Raw genomic sequence first — 22,515 nt, 5'->3', positions numbered from 1 at the left:
AACTTACTTCCATTTTTCTCTTCTTCGGTTGCTATGAAAATGCATTTTCTCTTTGCTTTGCATGGCAGACTTTTAAGCACTTTTCGGGTTTCATCTCTTATACAGTGGTACCTCAGGTTAAGAACTTAATTCATTCCAGAGGTCCATTCTTAACCTGAAACTGTTCTTAACCTGAGGTACCACTTTAGCTAATGGGGCCTTCCGCTGCCACCACACGATTTCTGTTCTTATCCTGAAGCAAAGTTCTTAACCCGAGGTACTATTTCTGGGTTAGCGGAGTCTGTAACCTGAAGCATCTGTAACCCAAGGTACCACTGTAGTTCCAGACTGAAATGACCTATACTAGGGGAATTTGATTGCACGACTACAGGTGCATGTGTTCCAGCACACAACTCTTAATTTTGCTGCTTTCATTGTATGTTATGGCCTGAACCAGAACAAGGAAAACTTGAGCATTTAACAGGACCCCAAAACAAGCAAAGAGACCAATTTTCTACCAGCGTAGCCATAATCTAACTGAGCATGCAGCACTCTAAGGCTGTTGCATCCACTGTACATTTAATGCACATTTAAAGCACACCTAGCCCAAGAATCCTGGGAACTGTAGTTTAAGTGTGCTGAGAACTTTACCCCTGTGATTTGTGAACTACAATTCCCAGGATTATTACTTTTTTGGGGGGGGAATCTGCATGGTGTTTGTGTAGCCATAGAGGTCAGAGGCACCTTGAGTCTGTGTCACACCCATTCCAGCTTGAGGGTGCCCATTAGCCACCTTGCACATTTTTAGAATTGAGGAGTAAGATAGAAATATACTGAATGAATGAATGAAATAGCACCAAATTCCAGGTGCTCAGAGTATTATTATTTTTCATTACCTGCGTCCTCCAGGCTCTTTTAAACAAAAATACACCAAACTCTCTAGGGTACAAATTATTCTCTGTAATCTTTGGCTTCTTTTACCTGAGCAGCACTGTACTTTGGAAAACGTCCCGCATGTTGTCAGGTGAAATTAAGATAATTCCAAGTTTTGACATTTTGAACTGCAACCATTTTTCAAATAAAATTCCAATATATTAATATAGGCTCAGGAATCTCACAATGATTCTAACAACAGTTGTTCCTTGCATTTTTGAATTAAGTGATTTTGTCATCGGTCTCCTGAAATAGTGCATTAAAATAAAGCTCCCGAAAGTCTCTCAAACTTCAAAATGAATGTTGTCTCAGCTGTTTACAGAATTAGCATGTATATTATACAAGATTATACACAATTATGGTATTTAGCATGTTTGTCCCTTAATAAAAATGCAGTATCTAGCTACACTGGATAGCAGAAACAATTGGTTTTGTGAAATACGGTATCAGTACCTATTTTTCCGTTTCCTTTCAAACTTTGAAAGACAAGCCCTCCCTCTTCTGGCTACGTAGAACATAACAAGCAAAAAAGAAATGGACAAGCAAATGAAAGATTGCAGGCTTTAAATGGTGGCATATGTACTAGCTTGTAGTTCAATAGTAAAATACTGGTTATATATATTCAGGAGCGTGCTGAATTTACATACTAGAGTAGCAAGCAAGTGGAGGGTGTCTTAACTCACGCAGTTAAGCATTCCAGGTGGATTTAACATGGACGCGGGTGGCACTGTGGGTTAAACCACAGAGCCTAGGGCTTGCAGATCAGAAGGTCGGCAGTTCGGATCCCCGTGACGGGGTGAGCTCCCGTTGCTCAGTCCCTGCTCCTGCCAACCTAGCAGTTCAAAAGCACATCAAAGTGCAAGTAGATAAATAGGTACTGCTGTGGCGGGAAGGTAAACAGTGTTTCTGTGCGCTGCTCTGGTTCGTCAGAAGCTGCTTAGTCATGCTGGCCACATGACCCGGAAGCTGTACGCCGGCTCCCTCAGCCAATAAAGTGAGATAAGTGCCGCAAACCCAGAAGTCGGCCACGACTGGACCTGATGGTCAGGGGTCCTTTTACCTTTACCTTTACCTAAGAAAGAAAAAGATGGTAGAATCATGAAGCTGGACATGAGCACCTCAAAGGTAATCTATTCTGTCACTCTGCAACTGAAATATGCCTGTGTTATGTGGTGATACCCAGTGGTCCATCAACTTGCACATTAAAAACCTGTTGGCGCAATGGGACTTCTGGTTTCCTTCTCTCCCCAACCACTCCAGCCCTTTGTGCACCCCTGAAATCTGGTCTGGAGGGTCCCCCACAAAGAGCAGATTTGCAGGGCACACAGGCAGTTACAGGGGATGGAGAGGAAGGAGAAGACCCTCTTCATGTGTGGGTGCTTGTGCAATGTTGGACATTAACCATCTATTTTAAGAATGCAAGGCATGCAGAAAAAATGATGAGGTCGAGATTGTCCCTTATGCCTTCAGGATAGTCCTGATTCTGCTTTTAAAGAAGAAGAAGAACTGTCCCCATCCTTAAGGTGTTTTCCTTAAAGTTGCATTTGTGTATTTATTATACCCGGCTAAGCAGTTCTCCCCAGGTCTAGTGCTGATACTTTCCCCTTGTTTGTGGAGAGTGTCGTTTTGGATACATAATAATCAGCACTCAAAGAATGAGTTCACTATTAGTAAATAGGATTTATGGGAAGGACTATAAAGCATTTCAGAGAAGTGGAGTCCTAGAAATCTAAATCTGTCTCTCTTCTCCCCTCTGAAATGATCTATCCATTGTCCAGCAGAGATTCTCCACAAAACATAAAGTATTTGTTGAGTTTGTGAGCTGCTTTTAAAATTGTTAAGAGAAAGCTGCATAGAGACGATTTTAAATAAATAAATGTGCAACTTCGTCCTTGAAAACTGCACATTATTACCGTCTGCATTGTTCAGATGCATTTGCTTTGAGTAACAAGGAAGGGTTTAGAATAATCCAATTTCCAAATGGAGCAGCTATTAAAAGGACTTCCCAGGCAGTGCCTAAAATCTGACTTAGTTGTCTTTATACATGTCCATTTTTCTTCTTCTCTTGCAGCTTTCTTATATCCTGTCATTTGACCAGCAAGCTGGTAAGCAATACAACTTCTTCGTTTTCCTTTGTGGCAAATACTTCAGAACATGTGCACTATCATATAGCTAAGGAGGCTATAACTTAACTGAGCAAGAAGCATAATTGAAGGTTTGATTTTAAGCAGCTTAGCAAATCCACTGATTCTGGTGGAATAAGACTTGAAACTTTTGCTGGCAGTGTGGAAAATTAACAGCACAATCCTATGCATGTCCTTTTTCAACTGCTTTTTTAAGTGGAGATTTTTTTATTCTAGCCTGTATTTGCTCTGGGTTGCATCCAGCGCAATGCAGGGAGATTTCCCCTTCTCTCCTTTCTCAAAATCTGCTCTGGAGGATCCTCCAATCCTCTGGAACAGATTTTGGGGGCTGGGGTGGTAAGCGCTATAGGGGAAAGAAGGAGGGGAAAGTTTGGTTTCACAGACAGAAATCTGCTGCACTAGCAGAACAGCAGCACTGAATATAACACATTGGGTTTGAAATTGTCTTTATAGGAAATTGTTTGAATTTGTTTTTTATATATAAAATTGTTTTACATATATTTCTATTACTGATGTTTCTATTGTTCAATTACTTTGAGATGTTTCACAGGAAATGATTCCTAAATGGGAATAAATAAGTAAATAAATGTCTACTCGGAAGTAAGTCCCATCGAGTTCAATACTGCATACTTCTGAGTAGACATGTATTGGAGAATACTGAATATTATATTCTGGTGGTTGGTAAGTCTGACGCAAAAGCAGTAATGAATTAATAGGAGATAAAATGTTTATTACATGTTATGGAAAGGGATCTGCTTTACTTCCTGTATTAAAGTTTACAGAGTTTGGAATAAATTTATGTCAAAAACTATGAAATACTTCTCTGAGGTGCCCTTCACATGCTATGAAAAATATGTTTATACAGAAAGCATCAATCTTTACATTATTTTGGAATGACACATTAAAATATAATGTTGGGCCATCATTTTCTATTTGTCATCTTGTACTTTTTGAAAACTATATTATATACAAAATGGTACAACTTTGTACAGCTGGAGACCTTTACTAACCTTAGAAATAAACAGTCCAACTTCTTGAACTAGGGATGGAGAAGAAATTCTACTCAGTTACTATTTAAAGGCAAACCTAAGTAATTCAAAACAGTATAATAACTGAAATCCTTCAAAATTCACACTCCGAATTTTGCAATGCAGTTGTCCAATCAAATAATGTGTGCAAAAATGCAAACAGTAATGTAAAATAAGCATCAAAAAGCATATATTAGTGAAAATAATATACACAAATGCATTGTATTGGGGGGACATTGCTTTGCAAAAATGTGTCTATCGGGATAAATTTGTGCTAAAAAGCTGGTGAATTTTCATGAGGACTTAGTAAATAAAGGAACTCCAAGGTGGCACAGGCTTCATTGGGACGGTTCAGAGATATAACAGCAGTTCTCTATGGTAGAGTGGTTCTTTTCTCTGGAACAGGGTCTCTATAAATGAATGAATCAGAGAGTATTGATCAGAAATTCACTAATTGATTCACAGCTCAAACAACATACAAAAATGCAGATGAAAGTATAAGCAGTTTAAAAGATCGTCCAAGTCCTCAAAGCTAATTTCAAGCTTTTAAAGTCAATCTCTGCCTATCAACTACAGTAACAGAGAGGAGGGTCTTTTTTGTACTACACAGAAGAAAGTTATGCTTTGAAAATACATGTAGGATGTCTCATTTAATTTTGTGTAATAGTCACATTTCAGTGACAAATGTCAAATCACTGCATCTTTAAGTGTGTTAAGATTTTTCTGCATTTACAGAGAATGAAGGCTGTGATTCTGTAATATGTTAAAATAAGCCAATGTATCAGAATTTGAGTGTTAATTATGTGCTTAGATATTTTTTTTAAAAAAACAATGTTGCTTTTACTTTACAAAACCAATGGCTTGTTATGAATAATTTAAATGAATGGAACAGACACACTTCTTAAATAAAAGATATTAGATCCACAAAGTTATTTAGTACTGAGGAACTAGTGTAGAGGAGTAATAAAAAATGTTTCATGGAATGTATTCCAATTTGCCTTCATGTGTGAAGGTCAATTTCACCTTTCAGTAAAAAGAGGATTTTTATTTTTCGCAATAAAACCCTAGCTTGGCAACAGAATTTATGCCAAAGGGAAAAACCAAGGAACTGAGGTACAATCCTGCACACACTGTGGAGTAAATCCATTTTGAAAAATTAGATTTACATTTGAATAGACATGGTCAGAACTGGAGTGAAACGCTATTAAGTAGTGTGCATATGATACTACACTGAGACATTCTCAAGGTCATTTGAAAGAGGTAAAATATAAGGAGATGTCCCTGTAAAGGGGAAGGAGAAGACAACTATGAAGAAGGAACAGTCTTCCTATCATTAGCAGACAATATGGTGGGATACCACTGTTTTGCTGCTGCATACCGGAAGGTAGAGGGAGAGGGGGAGACAGAAACAGGGGCACCAGTTGAGCCAATCTGGTGCTCCTGCCATTATATACTGACCTCACTGCCCTCTCACTCCTCCTCCTAAACCTCCCAGGAAGTAGCAGTGGTGCAGTAAACCAAAGGTCAGGTGAGTGTCAGCATTCCACCATGCTGTCTATTGATTCATATATATCGCTACTGCCTGAGGTAAAACTACTAAGCAGGACCTACCTTTGTATAGCTTAAAAAACAGGTTGCAATTTCCCCCAATCACTTTATGCTAAAAACATGAGGGAACGTCGTCATCCTGGGTAACTATATGATTCACACATTCAAGTTCTTCCTGTCCAAAAGAATCCTTATTGAAACCTAATCCTTCTGCAGGGCTGGTTTACATTTTATGGCTGTCGTGTGGAAGCTACTGTAGTCATTCTACAGTGGTGCCTTGGTTGTCAAACGTAATCCGCTCCAGAAGACCATTCGACTTCTGAAACATTTGACAACCAAAGCACAATGGGCGGTCAGCAAATGCAATTGAGAAAATTGAGAAACATGCCTCGGAAGCCGTTCGACTTCTGAGGCGGGTTCGAAAATGGAATCATTCACTTCCGGGATTTCAGTGAAAACCAAAACATTATACTTCCGAGACGCTGGAAAACCGAGATACCACTGTGTATGGTGCCTGATATCACAAAGCAAAGCAGTTTTGTTCAGAAGCTCATCAGATGGATAAGGGAAGGAGTTTTTTCTTGCCATACCAATGAAAATGTTCCAAGAGGAAAGTTTAACTGCCGTGGTGAAATCATCTACTCATTTGTGAGCACATTAGTGGATGCCACACAGAACCAGTGACTTTCATGTGATACTGCCATGTGTAAACAGTTGCCATAATAATTGCACAATAAATTCATAGGTTCATTCTTATTAGAGATGTGCAACTGATACAGCTGGCTCCTGAATTGATTCCAGACAATTTGGACAAAAACTTTGCTTGTTAAATGCAAATGGACATTGTTTGCCCAGATATATACTCTTCCCTTATCTTAATACCCATTTGTACCTTCGATAGTAAAGTGGTAAATTAGGCAAGTATAGTGTTTTTAATCTTATAAAGATATACCCATTATTAACACCTTAAATGAATTTCTAGCTTTAAAGATAGTATTGTTATTTCCTACCTGACTGTGGAAGTCTGGTGAGATTGGCTGCTCCTAAATTGGCATTTTAAATTAGTTCAGGCTCCTTGAAGTGACTTGGGTTAAAAGCTAATCCTTACATTTCCTAGGAACAATGTGAAAAAGGAATCTTCTTCCCCATGAAAATGTTGTATTTCACCCCATCTCTGGAGAACTGTTGTTCTGCCATGTGTATATCTGAATCCTATCAATCTTTATATTTTAGAATCAGCTCAGCATAGTGCCATCATTGTAGAGCTAGACATAGAGACAGAAGTATTTTTATGTGTTTTTTTTTATGAGGTCTGCTCTATTTCAGTTTTTCCTATCTCTCTAAAGATTAGCAATTAAAATACACAAGAGGGACTTGTTGAAAATATTAACATATCAAAGTGCTCCTGTTCAGGGTGCCAGACACGCTCATTTGCAGGATACTCAATTTCATTTTCCGTCCTCCATTTTCTCCACCCACCCCACCAGTCAGCCAGCATTCTGTATCCACTCAACATGCTCATTTTTCACTGGGCTGCTTTGGGAATCTATCCTGACATAACTTTTCTAAATGCTTTTTGTACATCTGCAACCTTTAGTGTTCCCCCAAGCCTGTGGGTGCCTCTCTCTTTTGTACGTCTACTGCTATTTTGGCTATGTAGGGATCCACACTTAAAGAACATGTTTCCTATTAGTATATAGGATCCCTGAACTCATATACCATAGACTGGTGTCATTCTGCAAGTTCAAACTCACCCAGTGAACCTAAATGTTTTGAAACATTGCTGACTGTAAGAGGATTAGGTATAGGACCACCTACGTCCAAGAAAATTGCTGGGTGGGGAGGAGGCAAGGTATTACCTCCCTTGCTAAAGATTATATTATTCTCTGTACATTTTTACCATATAAAGATAAAGAGAGGAGCACTGGAAGCTGACAAATGTCTGAGATATGCCTCAGCAGTAACCTCAGTCCGAGCGCATGACTCTGTAAAAAGTGGGAACCTCCAGTCCCATCAGGTGAAGTGTTCGGTGGACATTCTATAACCTAAAATAGATTATCAGGGCCACATCCAGGCTAGCAAACAAATGGTAAGGCCACTTGACTACTTTCACTTCAAAATTCACAGTTAAACAGAAGAAGAAGAAAACTGTAGGGCTTGGAGCAAAAAGCCTGGAGCCCTACTTATGTAGTTTTTTAATGCCTGAAATAATGTAGGCGGGTGTATCAAAAATGAATGAAACAAAAATGACTTTCATTGAAATTTACCTGCTCAAAGAGAAGATTTGTTTTGATGATAATTATCAACCCTGAAGAAGGATTTTTATTCAAAACTCATTGGTAGCCTCAAATATTGACTCACAATGTTACCTTTCTGTCATTGTTGAAGATTAAAGTCCATATCTGGGAGCCAGTTACTACCAATGTTCGAAGGGGCTTCACTTGTCCCTTTCAAAAAAAGTAAACCTCACACATATATTGGCAAGTTATGTATATTATCTTATAAGTGCATGCTATCCATTTCTAATGTTTGTTCATGATATCTATTCATAGGCTTCCTATTGGAATGATTAATGACTTCTCTATGTGTGTAATCATAGATTTAGAACTAGATTAAGCAGACACAGCAGATTGCTCCTGTCAAAATTAGCTGACTGAAATGGTCTGAACCCAGATATAAACTTCTCTCTGCTTCTGCCAGCTTTGTGGGTTGAATTTTCATTAGCAATTACTGAACAAAATGATCCAAATAGAAATGTTCACAGAAAGAGGAACAAAGAAAGACCAACAACTGTGTGAAACATACTGAAATAGAAGTTCTGAATGGCAGGTGCTATCATGCAGCTGGCTCAAATGATGTCACCCAACATTTCATCAGGAACTAAGAAACGCAAGTTAGACAAAAAATAATAATAATCAAGGAGAAGTCCTCAAGGGGGGAGAAACTATCAAGATGGCCTCAAAGGATCCAAAAATGGATCCTTTGTTCAGAAAAGGGGAAAAGTCCTGTTTGTTTCATCTGTACTGTAGAATGTCTGGATGACATGCAGATGTTAAAAGTACATGTGGAGCCAAAGGCACCTTCACTTAGATGAAGTTTAATAAATAAACAGAGGGAAATCTAACTTCTTGAAAATCCTCCCACGCGATGTCAGCTTGAAGTCTCCCTTTGGTTTCCTCTGCTTTTCTATTGTATCACATTAAAGTTTATTTGCTCAGTGAAGACAATGGCCTTATCTTGGAATGAGATCCTTATTCCTCCGCCCGGCGTGCACTCCTGCAGCACTTTCATATTGCAAAGACTCAACTCTTGTGAAATAATGAGCGAAGAAAAGAAGTCTTGACTTGACATAACGATAAATGAGGTGAAACTTTTTTTTTTTTTTTGCCGTCAAGATACCAGGGTTGGCACATAGAAAAAAAGAAAGTACTATTTTAATATGAAATATAAAGCATCCATTGTACAAAAAGTATTTTTTTTTTATCAGAAGCAAAGGAAGAATAAAGATAAAGGCTGCAACAGAATGAATGAGTTGAGAAAACTAAGATAATACCGTTGATAATCAGTTCAAGGCAAAGCGCTATCCACCAGGCCATCGGCCCAGCCCTAGGGGAGAGCTTTTAAAAGTGTCCCTGTATGCTTTTTCGCTCTCCTCATTACCATACCTGCTCTTTGAAACTCACCGGTGGTTCCAACAAACTGCAGTGACACCTGCCGGAAAGAGCGGATGACCCGTCTTAATCAACTACTTCTGTGAAAAGTCTATGGAAAGAACTGCCGTCCCATCTTCACTTTGCTGTTCTGAAAGCTATTTGTCAATGGGTATCCTGAGAGCCATGGCTATGAACAAAGATCTGTTTCTGTGCATTGGAAATGTGGCACCATGATCAAAGCTAAGGAGAATCTCCCACTTGTTCCCTTTGTTCGTGAATATGTCCCTTCTCTTATGCGGCTACGAAGACTGGAATAATTATCTGTACTTTATCGTACTACTTGTATTCTAGTAGTGTGATTTCGGCAGTCCCTGAGTGGGATTGGGACCCTGAAGCAGTCTATATACTTTCTCCTGGCCCAAAGACCATTAGCAAAGTTGCAGTGACCTTGCAGGAGTATGCGAGTAGTCTCGACTTATGAGGGGGATAAAAATAAGCTGGCTGAACAATGCAGGTAAAGAAAAGAAATGAGCATTAAAAGTTGAAATGTAAGTGCTAAAACCAATAGAAGACTGGGATGGAATATGAACTGCATCCTATGATAGAACGGTGTTCTTCATCCATGTGCTAGGCAGACTAAAAAAATATACAGATATAAATATTTAAGATAAGATTGCTGTTTAAATGGAGGTTTCAAAATGTCACATTCTTTGTTGAAATGCCATTTTAAATAAAAATTGTAAATATATATTTTATGTGTGAGGTAAAGTACCAATGTTTTGAGCAGATCAGGTTGGTAAATGCCCATGTCTCCAGCCATCACAAGTGTGTTTGCAACTGCACGCACATTCACATGACCATAAGACTAAAGCCCACTTCCAAAGATAAATTTGAAATTGCCACATTAATTCTGTATGATGAGCATTTTCTTTTTATAAGCTCTCAAAACTGCTATCTATTTATAACACATTTGAGTGAGCTCTAGTTATTAAGAATTCACCAGAAAGGATAAATATACTAGCTTTCATCAAATAATAAAGACAAATATTCAAACAAAGGATGTGCCATAGAAAACTGACACGGTAAGAATGAGCTTATGTGACTTCATCATGTTCAGTATTATGAGAATTGAACTGGAGTTCCATTGTTCCCTATGGGATGCAATTAGATACATTGTCTCAGTAGCAAAATAATTAGTCTGGATAATGACCTCTAGTGTGGAAGATTTAAGGTCAGAACCCTGCTCAGCCATAAAACACATTTTGTAGCCTAGGACATGTCATTTTCTCTGAATCTCATCTTCTGTTGTAAAGGTAAAATAAATTAAGGATGTATTGATGACCTGGCCTGAGCCTACAGCGATGATGGGAAGAAAAATTTAAAATCACCTGGACTTTATGTATTGCATTTATTTTTTTATTACATGTATATTCTGTCTTTCCTCCAAGGAGCTCTAAGCAGTGCCAATACCCCAATGTTATCTCCAGATCAACCAACCTTTGAGGTAGATTAAGCTTAGAGATAGCAACTGGCCCAAGCTCATTCAAATGTAGTAGGACCTCTTATAGAAAAAGTGCTTCCGGTTACTTCCGAGGTCTGCTACATAAGTAAGTATTTTCTGAAATACTTCTTGAAATGCTATTTCATAATTCACTTAGTAGTATGGTCTATAGGTGCAGCTGAAAGCTATTACTATGAATACATCGATGAAGATGCACAGCCAATGCAGGATAATACCAGATATGGCCTCCCTGCTATACATCCTGACTGGTTTCATGAATACGTCAGTTATGAAGGTATTTTACTGGGTCACACTTTGTGATGGGGAAATGTGGGGTTGGGGAGAATTGAAAACTATTTCCAAAGTAACAGGAATTGCTATACTGGTTGTTATTAATGGATTGTCTATTATTGTAATACTGTAGTAAAGGATCTAAACTTCATCTACTGACAGAACAAATTCAGACTCTGCAATTCACTTTGGATTCTAGCAACTTTTAAATAGCTTCATTCTTTTCAACTTAAGTTCCATCTATACTTGTAAAACAGAGAGATGTGAGATATAGTTATTTCTGTGTTGATACAGCTCCCAAGATCCAGCAGCTTTTACTATGAATATGAGCTCATCTGTGTCCTTTTATAATTAGCATGGGGTGCTACACCATGGTTTATGTCATATGTAGAAAATCTGAATGGAGGAAACCCTTATATTTTCCACAAAATGTCCGATACTTTTCTGAGATTGTATAGAGCTCTATCTAGAGATGGCAGCTGTGGATGAACGCAGAGATGGCTAGTGATCTACTATGTGTTCTATGCTTGTTCCACTATTTGACTGTTCATACTAATTGACACCTGCAATCTAGATGTTCTCTGTGTAAACCAACCATTTTGGCAAATATTATTGGCTTGAACTGACTGTTAAAATAATAAACTGGGTAATCCAATCCATGACTGCTTTTAGAAAACCTTAGTTGCACACATGCAGCAAGCTAATTGTAAAATAAGCTTCAGCTTTCCACTCCCTGTCTAGAAAACCCATGCCTGGAGATGCCATGCCAGAATAATGGTGTATGTGAAAGGAAAAGAAACAGGTATACATGTCGCTGCCCCGAGCCATATGAAGGGTCTAAGTGTGAGAATGGTAAGCAGAATTTTCATAGTGTTAGATAAAGCTGAGTGGGACATTGTCTTTCAAGGAACTTGATAGCTACTTTATTTGAATTGTTATGGTCACAAGTGCATAATTACTGTATTTATGTTTTGGACAGAAAATATTTTATTGGCATTCCAGCTTAATAAGATAGTATGGTTTTACTGCAAATTTAGGAGACTTGCCAGGAGCTTCAAGCTTAGATCTATAGGGTGTTTTTTTTTATTCTATTGTGTTTGTCACATTCCCCTCACGACAAAAAAAGAAAAATCACAAAAAAAGAAATCCCCAGTGCTGATCTCCAACATATATAAAAAGTCACCTATATATATTTGTTGACTATATTTCTTTGGTTGTGGGTGGTTGCTATCTTCAATGAACTTCGTAATAATGTACTCAGATGTGGTAGACTATATACTCCTTACTTTATTCAGCTGAATGCTTCAAGCTCTTGCCATGCAAAATCAGGTCCACAGAAGGATCAAGGCTGGAAAGGAAATGGAAGGGATCCAAACCACAAAGAGCAAAGGCATAGTCCTAGAATAATCTTCATCAACCTCGTACCCTCCAGGTTTTTCATAAGTCCCAGGCACCAGGCTGGTGAAAGCTGCCCTAGAAAACAAATGATAAAGCCTGGCTTTTTGGGGTGGCAGCAGAGGGGTGGTATTTATGGTTTCACAGAGATAGGAGCAAGGACCATGGAAACGTTTATTGGGAAGGCTTCCGAGTAAAGACACATAGAGTTTGACAATGAATGAACTATAGAGAGATAACCTTAACACACTTGTCCCTTTTATCTATATCATGCAACATAGTGAAAAACACATGTGAAAGGATCAACTGCAATAGAGGAGATTGCCTTATAAGCTTAAGAGCTCCTCATTATAGATGCCATTGCAAACACCCCTACAAAGCACCGTTCTGTGACAAAGGTGAGTACCAAACTTGAGGGATATGGTTACTATCAGACATTTGTCTTACTGCTGCCCTATATGCCTAAGAATGAACCAAAGAATGAATCATCACCTTTGATCTCCAAATTGTGGCAGTTGCTGCCTATCCTGTTAGTATTTCTAAAATTCAGACAGAAGTGCTTCCTCCTTTTTACAAGGGGCTCAAGATGGCTAGGGTGAAGCTACCTCACTGTGTAGGGATGATTGTAGGGAGAGTGATAGCACCACCTGGTGAGCTTTGATGAGGAATTTGACGGTGGGCGTGCCACGGTGGGCGTGCCACTATGCTTTGCTCTGCTTTCCCTTTCTGCCTATAAAGGTGTTTCTTCCTGGTTAGCGTTTTGTTCATGCAAGCTATGAATCTTACTTAAATGCTCTGTTTTATTTTGTTTTCTGGAAACTAACAGCACAGTCATCTTGCCGACCAAATCCTTGCAAAAATGGGGGCATCTGTCAACGGCATCGGATAAGGTCCAAATTCAGCTGCAAGTGTCCTGAGCCATTCAAAGGAAGGCTTTGCGAAATAGGTGAGGGATCCAGTTCTGGCCTTTTGGCTATTTTCCTACGAATTTACCAAGAACAGGGATTTGTGAATGCCTCTAAGCACATATGACCGTGCTTCAGAATTTGGCACATGGAAGTGGTTTTGTCCTCATCCTTGTTGCCATTGGCATGCAGGAAGTAGATTCAAGATACCCAGATTTGCACTTTTACAAAAGCCGAAGGTCAAAACAACAAACTGAGCTATAAATGAAGGAGGAAATGGGGAAGGGGGTCTGCTTAAACATTGTTAGGGTGGGTCTGCTTAGATTAAATGAGAATCACTGTGAGACCCCACTGAGGGTGGGGTATAAATAAAAATGTATTATTATTATTTATTATTTAACTTTCATGGCTTCACCCAAAGAATTGTGGGAACTGCAGTTTACTCACCACACAACTATGGTATCCACACCTTAACAAACGACAGGTCCCAGGTGACTTTTCAAGTAGTATAAGAGTGCTTTAAATGAATAGTGTAGGGGTAGGTGGGTGAGAGAGCACATTTCTTAAGAAGGCAATCCTTTTGTAGGACCTGATGACTGTTTTGAAGAAAATGGTATTTCATACAGAGGAAATGTCAGTCAAACAATTCTCCATAAGACCTGTCTTCACTGGAATTCTCACCGTCTCCTGGAGTGGAATTATAATGCATTTATTGAAGATGCTGCCTCTTATGGCCTTGGTGACCATAACTTCTGCAGGTAATCTACTGCACATTCATCAAGGAAGGCCTTCTTTCTCTCACTTCCATGAATGTCAATGCCATGCATGCAAATACGTCCGCTCTTCCCCCCTCCAAAAATGCAGTATCTGCGTGAACTATATCAGTGTAATTCAATTACATTTCTTTTCTGTGATCTTCATTGCAAATAATTACTGATTCTTCTTGGCTACCAAGACACCAAGGCTATTACCCCAACACTGGGATGGTTGTCATGTGATCAATTATGTGGGGTGGGGCTTACCTGCCCCCCCCCAATATTTTATTCAAGTTGGCACCCCTGACCACTGTTGTTTATGTCTCTGATAGCTGGAGATATACACATTAAAAAGGTAAAGGTACCCCTGACTGTTAGGTCCAGTTGCAGACAACTATGGGGTTGCGGCACTCATCTCGCTCTATAGGCCAAGGGAGCCGGTGTTTGTCCGCAGACAGCTTCTGGGTCATGTGGCCAGCATGACTAAGCTGCTTCTGGCAAAACCAGAGCAGCGCACGGAAACGCCGTTTACCTTCCTGCCAGAGCGGTACCTATTTATCTCCTTGCACTTTGTGCTTTTGAACTGCTGGGTGCGCAGGAGCTGGGACCGAGCAACAGGAGCTCACCCTGTCACAGGGATTTGAAACCGCCGCCCTAGGCTCTGTGGTTTAGACCACAGCGCCACCTGCGTCCCTTGATATACACATTACCGGATAGTTATTAATGCTGATAGGTTGCTGGCAAAGATGTATGTTATGCATTTATGCAACTTATTAAGTGATGCCAGTGTCTCTTAAGTTTGTTGGTTGTACAAAAACTTATCACTTACTGGTAGGCAGTGTGAACTGTAAAAATGTTGCCATTCCTAATAATGCTTGTGCTTGTGGACAGGCAGTCTCCTCCTGGCACAAATGCATAATGTTTTGTGGTGTGACAGGTAACCGGTTACAGATTCTCCATCTTTCACAAAACTAGAATTTGTGGACATCCAAGGAAGTGGAATGTTGGGAAATTCAGGACAGATAAAAGAATGTGCTTCTTCAGACGATGCATAGTTAAACTATGGAACTCACTCCACATTGATGGCCACTAATTTGGATGTTTTAAAAGAGGGTTAGACAAATTAATGGCTACTAGGCATGAAGGCTATGCTCTGCGGGTGGCGCTGTGGGTAAAACCTCAGCGCCTAGGACTTGCCAATCGTCAGGTCGGTGGTTCGAATCCTTGCGGCGGGGTGCGCTCCCATTGCTCGGTCCCAGCACCTGCCAACCGAGCAGTTTGAAAGCACCCCCGGGTGCAAGTAGATAAATAGGGACCGCTTACTAGCGGGAAGGTAAACGGCGTTTCCGTGTGCTGCGCTGGCTCGCCAGATGCAGCTTGTCACGCTGGCCACGTGACCCGGAAGTGTCTGCGAACAGCGCTGGCTCCCGGCCTATAGAGTGAGATGAGCGCACAACCCTAGAGTCTGGCAAGACTGGCCCGTACGGGCAGGGGTACCTTTACCTTTACCTTAATTGGATGTTTTAAAAGAGGGTTAGACAAATTAATGGCTACTAGCCATGAAGGCTATGCTGTGCCTCCATGGGCAGAGGCAGTATGTTTCTGAATATCAGTTGTTGAAAACTGCAGGAGTGCTCTCGAGACCATATAACACCAGTCTTGAAAGACCTACGTTGGCTCCCAGTACGTTTCCGAGCACAATTCAAAGTGTTGGTGCTGACATTTAAAGCCCTAAACAGCCTCGGCCCAGTATAATCTGAAGGAGCGTCTCTACCCCCATCATTCAGCCCAGACACTGAGGTCCACTTCCGAGAGTCTTCTGTGGTACTCTCACCATCACTGCCAGATGGGTGGTGTATTTATTATTCTTAATAATAATAATAATAATAATAATAATAATAATAAATAATTCTTGATGGTGATGATGATGATGCTTGTGTCCTTCATGTAGTTTTTTGACAGGCATGCAGTTGGCCACTGTAAGAACAGAATGCTGGATTATATGGGCCATCTTGGTTTTTTTAAATGTTCCTAATATACCACAGTATACCGGTGACCCTGTAAAAACAATGGCCATAGACAACACCCTAAAAATAAGGCATGCTATCCCTTCAGGCACAGTTTTTGCTTAGGGGAGATCTGGATCTTTTGTGCTTTTGTGCGAGCATTTTCCAGTTCTCCTATCTTTCAGAACTTCAATTAGTAACTTTCTTTCTTGAGACATTACGCTCTTCTGACTGGTGAATTTTGAAACCTCCTCCTCCAGGAACCCAGATGGTGACGAAAAGCCCTGGTGCTTTGTCAGTGTGAATAACAAATTGAAGTGGGACTTCTGTGATGTATCTGCGTGCTCAAAAACAGGTACGGTGGGTAATAATATAAAGTGGGGCAAAAGAATGTGAAAGGTGTAGCAGTAATTCAGATTGACAGGCATTGTGATTATTCCCCCACCCCACCCTCCATCCATCTACCTTTAAGAACGCAGCCCACAAAACTGTAATGACTCTAGCATGATTTTTTAAATAGTCCTCTTGAAGCTCTGCCCAAGAGTTTAGTGAAATTTTAGGATCTGTTAGCTTTAGAGCATGGAGAAGTATGCCAAACAAATAACAGGTATCGGGATATCTATCATCAAGAGATGTAAGAGGAAATGAAATATGAAACAGTACAGCAGAAAATAAACCATTCACAGAATGAAGGAATAATATTCTACATGGATCTTTCAGGAATTATACTCATGCACTGAGAGAGACAGCTTTGATGCTGCAAGGTTCAGTTTCTGTGGGGAGCTATTTCATAATTGAAAGGTATATTCAGGAACATAGGAAGAAGGGATTGCTTCTATTTATGCCCTACTCACTTAGGTTCCTGAATATGGCCCTGTCTTCTGTATTTGTGTGCTTAGCTATTGTTGTCGTTTCAGGATGGCTACACCAGTGTGATTTCGTTATTAGAGTTAGGTAAGGGCCTGGGAGGTCAGGTTCCACTCAGCGATGAAGCTCACTTGGGCAGGCAAGGTCCTAGCCTGTCTCACAGGGCTAATGTGAGGATTAGAAGGGAAATACAGAAATGTGTGAGAAAAAATTGTAATATATTTGAAATGAGAGGTTTATGAAATGTTAATTAATATATTGCTATTTTGCAATGGGAAATTCTACAAAAAGAAAAGAAGAGAGGAAGAAGAAGAAGAAGAAGAAGAAGAAGAAGAAGAAGAAGAAGAAGAAGAAGAAGAAGAAGAAACAACAACAACAACAACAACAACAACAACAACAACAACAACAACAACAAAAAACAACATTTTATTATTTATACCCCGTCCATCTGGCTGGGTTTCCCCAGCCACTCTGGGTGGCTTCCAACAGGATATTAAAAACACCATAAAGCATGAAACATTAAAAACTTCCCTAAACAGGGCTGCCTTCAAATGTCTTCTAAAAGTCAGATAGTTGTTTATTTCCTTGACATCTGATGGGAGGGCGTTCCACAGGGCGGGCACCACTACTGAGAAGGCCCTCTGCCTGGTTCCCATGTAAAACCATGTATCCCATCTTGAGCTCCTTGGAGGAAAGGTGAAGTGATGATATGACAGATGTTGCCAATTATTTTGAAGATATAAACTTTTTCAGAATTAGGGCCAGACTTCTATATCATAGCTCATAATACTGCAATATTTTCCCGATTGTCTTATCAAGCCTTGAGTTATTATATTGGCCCAAATATAAGCCGCACCCGAATATAAGCTGCACCTTTAAAATTGGGGGGCGGGGGAGGGAAAAAAAGAAAAAATACCCGGATATAAGCTGCTGCATTCCTTGCTGCTCCTGGCTGCATACTGGGGGAGGGGGCTACGTTGCCAGCGGCCTTTCCCCTTCCTTCCTTCCTCGCTCTCTCCCTTCCTGGCCTTGGGGGAGAGGACAGGGGACTATGCGCGGGGGGGGGGGGAGCTGCTTTGCCATGCTCCTGGCGCTGTTTGCCCCACACTCCTGGCTGCATACCATAAGATCGCGAATATAAGCCTCACTCTAACTTTTCACAGTCAGAATTTGGGGGGGAAGTGGGGCTTATATTCAGGCCAATACGGTAAGATGCAACTCCAGTGATTGTGCTGTGTCAGTGGTCAAAGCACAGTGTGCAAGTCTTGCGTGACACTTAGAGAATCCAGATCTAGCTGTGCAGACTGCCTGAAGCGTCCTCCTGAAAAACAAAATTGAAAGTGAAGGAAGGAGGAAGGGTCTGTTTATGAGTTGTTATGTTAAATGAGAAAAAGTTGGAGTGAGAGAGGCTTTGTAACAGAGACAGTGCCATTATACCATTTCCATATTCAGTTGTTTCTTTTGTATTGCAGCACAGTCCTCTGGGAATACAGTCACCAAGAATTCTGCAGCGGCTAGCAGACCTAATACATGTGGAAGACCAGAGACAGAAAGACCATTAAAGAGAATCTATGGAGGTGCCAAGTCAACTCCTGGCAAACATCCGTGGCAAGCCTCTGTTCAGAGGAAGGTTTCAAGGGGCATATTTTTCCCCAAAGGACACTTCTGTGGAGGAGTACTGATTGAACCATGTTGGGTTCTTACTGCGGCACACTGTGTTTTGTAAGCAAATTCATCTTCTGACACTAAGAGTTGTTTGGCAGTGGAATGGTTTCCTTCAAGAAGTGGTGGATTCTCCTTCCTTGGAGGTTTTTAAGCAGAGACTGAATGACCATCTGACCTGTATGCTTTAGTTGAGATTCCTGCATTGCAGAGGGTTGGAGTCTATGAATAGATCCTTATCGGTATGGTTTATACGTGATTATGATTTAGTCAACATTTTTGCTCAAAATGGCAGAATAGAAATAGCAGCGATATTAAAATCAGATATAAAAACAGCAATAAATTGAAACTAAAATACTTACCAAAATATATATATTTAAAAGGAGCATGTCTTACCTACCCCACTTAAAGCATGGACATAGAAAAGTCCACATTCATGCATTCAGGTTCCCATATAATAGATGAGAGTAGCTCTACATGACTTGGATCTGATTGGCTAGCAGTGCTGAACCAAGATCTGTCTTTTGGTTTCTTGAAAGGTTTCTCCCCCTGAAGACGTGGTTTCCATTTTCTTCTGCCTCATTCTAAGGCACTTGAGAATTTCTTTAGAATTTTGGTCAGAGTAGAGTTTTGAGCTTCCCTTAGCAATGCAAGGTTTTTTGTGTGTGTTTTCTAATAAGCATTTCTCTAGAACTCTGCGATTTCCTGGCTTCCTGGTCTGAGAAAGGCCTGTGGAAGGAGCTACTTCATGATGTCTTCTCCTAGGCTTTAGCTGAAGTATGAGTACCCAGGAAGCCTGCCAAGTGTTAAGTCTGGTAGAGACAGTTTCTATGATGGAGAATTTCAGTATAGGTGTTGAACTGGATTATCTCTGCAATCTCTTGAGGTTCTATAATTACAACTGATCATTCTTTGTGACATTTTTCTCTCTTTCATAGGACAGATGCCCACACCCTTGAAGTGGTCCTTGGGAAAAAAGATCTCCTTAGGAAAGAGCATTATGAACAGAAGTTTGATGTGGAAAAGATAATTATACATGGACACTATGAAGAAATTGAGGATGTCCCATACAATGATATTGGCAAGTTGCTTACAAATGTTCAAATCATTGTCAGTGTGGTTACAAGATGGAGATAGTGGACATTAGGCTCAATAACTTTGATGTGGGCTAAATATCATGGATAAAATAATTCTGACTTGAGTTAAGCAGTGGAACAAACATTCAAATTCCCCGAAGCTTCAGAAAATAGGTTTAATTAATATTTCCATAAAAATATATTCAATTTCTACATTTTGTATAAAAAAGAAGTGGCAAGCCTTTCAGGGATGCTTTTGCTCACTTAACATTCCCAGGACTGAGAAACAAGTTGGATGAGGTTGTGAGAAGCCTACAAATACTTAGCTGTATCTGTTTGAAATCAGGGAAAATAATGCTTAAGTTTGATGACAGATCTGGTTGCTTCCTTAGCCAGCTTTGCATGCTATTGACCTAGATTTATTTCTGACATAGGACTGGCAGATCCATGATATTTCCTTAACCCTTTCCCTACCTGCTGTCTGTCAGCTCAAAATCACCCCCTTCTCCCAGATGGTTTGTCACCTATAGAAGAAGAGAGATGTTAACTTATCTTCTCCACCACAGGAATAAAACCAGCTGGAGATGATTTTCAGTGGACTTTGGGAAGGGAAAGGGGTCAAGCTGCCAACTCCTCTGCCAACCGTCCGATTCCCATTTTGGCTCCCACAGCTGCTTTTCGTATTTAAAAACAATCAAGAGGGAAGAATCAGGGAAAACGTGTAGCTTGGTGACCCTAAGATAGCAACAGAGAAATGAAAACCATTCTATAATTTCAAATTAAGTAGTCTAACAAGCAAGAGTATTCAAATAAGAAAGCTTGAGAATATGTTATTTATTACTTTCCTGATACTGTTCATAGTGAACATGTCATCATCTTTATTGCACAAAATTTGTCTTCCATTCGGCCCACAGCTTTGTTGAAGTTGAAACCAATTGATGGCCACTGTGCAGTGGAAACAAGATACGTCAAACGAGTGTGCTTGCCTGATTCTGCTTTTCCTGATGACACAGAATGCTATATATCAGGTTGGGGAGAAACTGAAACAGGTAAGCTATTGTTTAATGGTGCAGTCCTTTATAGTTAATACATTGACAAAATCTCTCTTAATTTTTGTATTCCTCCTCCTCTCTTCCCAATTTGGCCTTTAGTGAGATCCCTCTGCTGCTGCAGATAGGAGGGTCATCACTGTTTCCTAGATGGACTAGAATTACCACCCTCCTGTAGTCTGTGTTTTGCCAAGGTTGTCTCTCCATAGCGGCTGGCTGGGCTCTGTTGCTGTCCTGGCTTCTCAACACTATGGGTCACTGCTGCTTACTGAGGTGCGCCAGTGTGAGAACAGGATGCTTTACCTTTCCCAACACTGAGAGATATATGATGTCAGAGGATGCTTCTCTAGTATGAAGTCACATACCTTCAGGTGTCCATGTTTCTAGAAGGATATAGACATCCACTTAAGCGTTTACACATTTAAATCAAATGGATGATTATACCTGGCTGTTCTCCCAAACTCCTGATTATATTTGGCTGTTCTCCCAAATTCTTGGCTGTAGATAAGATGACTAATTGTCTGGCCAGGGAACATGTTCAGGAAGACCAACCACCCCTCATTATTCCTGCGGAACAATTCAATCAGAGAAGATATGCTACAGATTATGAATAGCTAGACCAGGCATTTTAAAATCAAGCAATTTTTGAAAACAAACTTTGTTAAAAATTCAGAATGTGCAAATCTGTTTGGAGCTTTTAAAAAATAAAAGAAGTAGTGGTATTTAGGGCAAACCTCCCATCAAATTCCTTGTCCCTTTCTCTGTCATATGCCACTTATCATCTTAACTTCATTCAAAGAATCAAATCAGAGTGAATGAGTCTATGTGCTTCCAGATAAAGATTCTGAGCCATATCTCGGAAATAAACCCAGGAACTTTGACAGTATTTTCCAGCCTATTGGTTTGGATAAGTTTTTGATAAGCAGCATCTGGATTTCTGGATGCATATTGAAACAGAACTGCCAAATCTATTCAAGTTCAGCTAAACCTCTGTGACATACTGTGAGTTCCTTGGAAGGAGGAAATTATTCTTGTGCTTAAAAATAAGATAATGAGACCTTTCTGAAAAAAATGCAGTTTTTCACTTTTCGCTTAATGAGTTGGTGTAAAATTGCAGGTGGACAATGTGTCAATCATGTTCCCAAAAGTACCCTTATGTTTTATGAGCAATATAATCTAATATGAAGTATATACATCTTTTGATATAATTCATATTGAAAGTAGGAAGCATCTGGTATGCAGATTTGATAGATTATGTGCTGATGATACGAGTTAATAAAACATCATTCTTCCATGTCACAGTCTCCTTTGCAAACTACCACATTCACAGTCCACCGTCTATGAATGTTGCCCAAGAGTGAATAGCTGATCTGTTTTGATGCCAGAAATGACTCCAATTTAAAAAAACATTTGCTTGTATCCTGCCCTTTCCCTAAAAAATAATAATCTCACAACAGCCCATGACTTAGCTGAAGTAAAGAGCTAGTTTTATGACCAAGGCTTCCCAGGGAGCTTCATAGTTGAGCAAAGAATTGCATTGTACACATATAATTCCGATAAATCCATTCATTTGTGTCACAAAAGGCCCGGTCAACCAATGAAGACATTAGAATTGCAATTCAAATTCGCCTTGCTAATTTAAAATTACGATGTTAAACTCAACTGTGCAAATATGTGGTTAGATCCATGACTGGAAGGAGAGCGCTATTCATGGAAGGGCCCC

The 22,515-nt window shown here is 40.0% G+C and overlaps 1 protein-coding gene across 1 annotated transcript in view; it reads left to right on the top strand.

Moving 5' to 3' along the window:
- HABP2 (hyaluronan binding protein 2) overlaps window positions 1-22,515 on the top strand; it is a 29,947-nt gene that overhangs the window by 3,727 nt on the left and 3,705 nt on the right. The window contains exons 2-11 of the mRNA XM_053389161.1: window positions 2,984-3,017; window positions 10,959-11,081; window positions 11,819-11,929; window positions 12,754-12,870; window positions 13,299-13,418; window positions 13,964-14,135; window positions 16,399-16,493; window positions 18,478-18,727; window positions 19,606-19,748; window positions 20,658-20,792. Coding sequence (XP_053245136.1) covers window positions 2,984-3,017; window positions 10,959-11,081; window positions 11,819-11,929; window positions 12,754-12,870; window positions 13,299-13,418; window positions 13,964-14,135; window positions 16,399-16,493; window positions 18,478-18,727; window positions 19,606-19,748; window positions 20,658-20,792 — 1,300 coding nt within the window. The remainder of the gene's footprint in view (window positions 1-2,983; window positions 3,018-10,958; window positions 11,082-11,818; window positions 11,930-12,753; window positions 12,871-13,298; window positions 13,419-13,963; window positions 14,136-16,398; window positions 16,494-18,477; window positions 18,728-19,605; window positions 19,749-20,657; window positions 20,793-22,515) is intronic.

This window comes from Podarcis raffonei, chromosome 5 (genome assembly GCF_027172205.1).
Source record: "Podarcis raffonei isolate rPodRaf1 chromosome 5, rPodRaf1.pri, whole genome shotgun sequence".
Classification (NCBI taxonomy): domain Eukaryota; kingdom Metazoa; phylum Chordata; class Lepidosauria; order Squamata; family Lacertidae; genus Podarcis; species Podarcis raffonei.
Note: the sequence above shows the minus strand (reverse complement) of the source record. Positions and strands in the feature narration are given on the sequence as shown.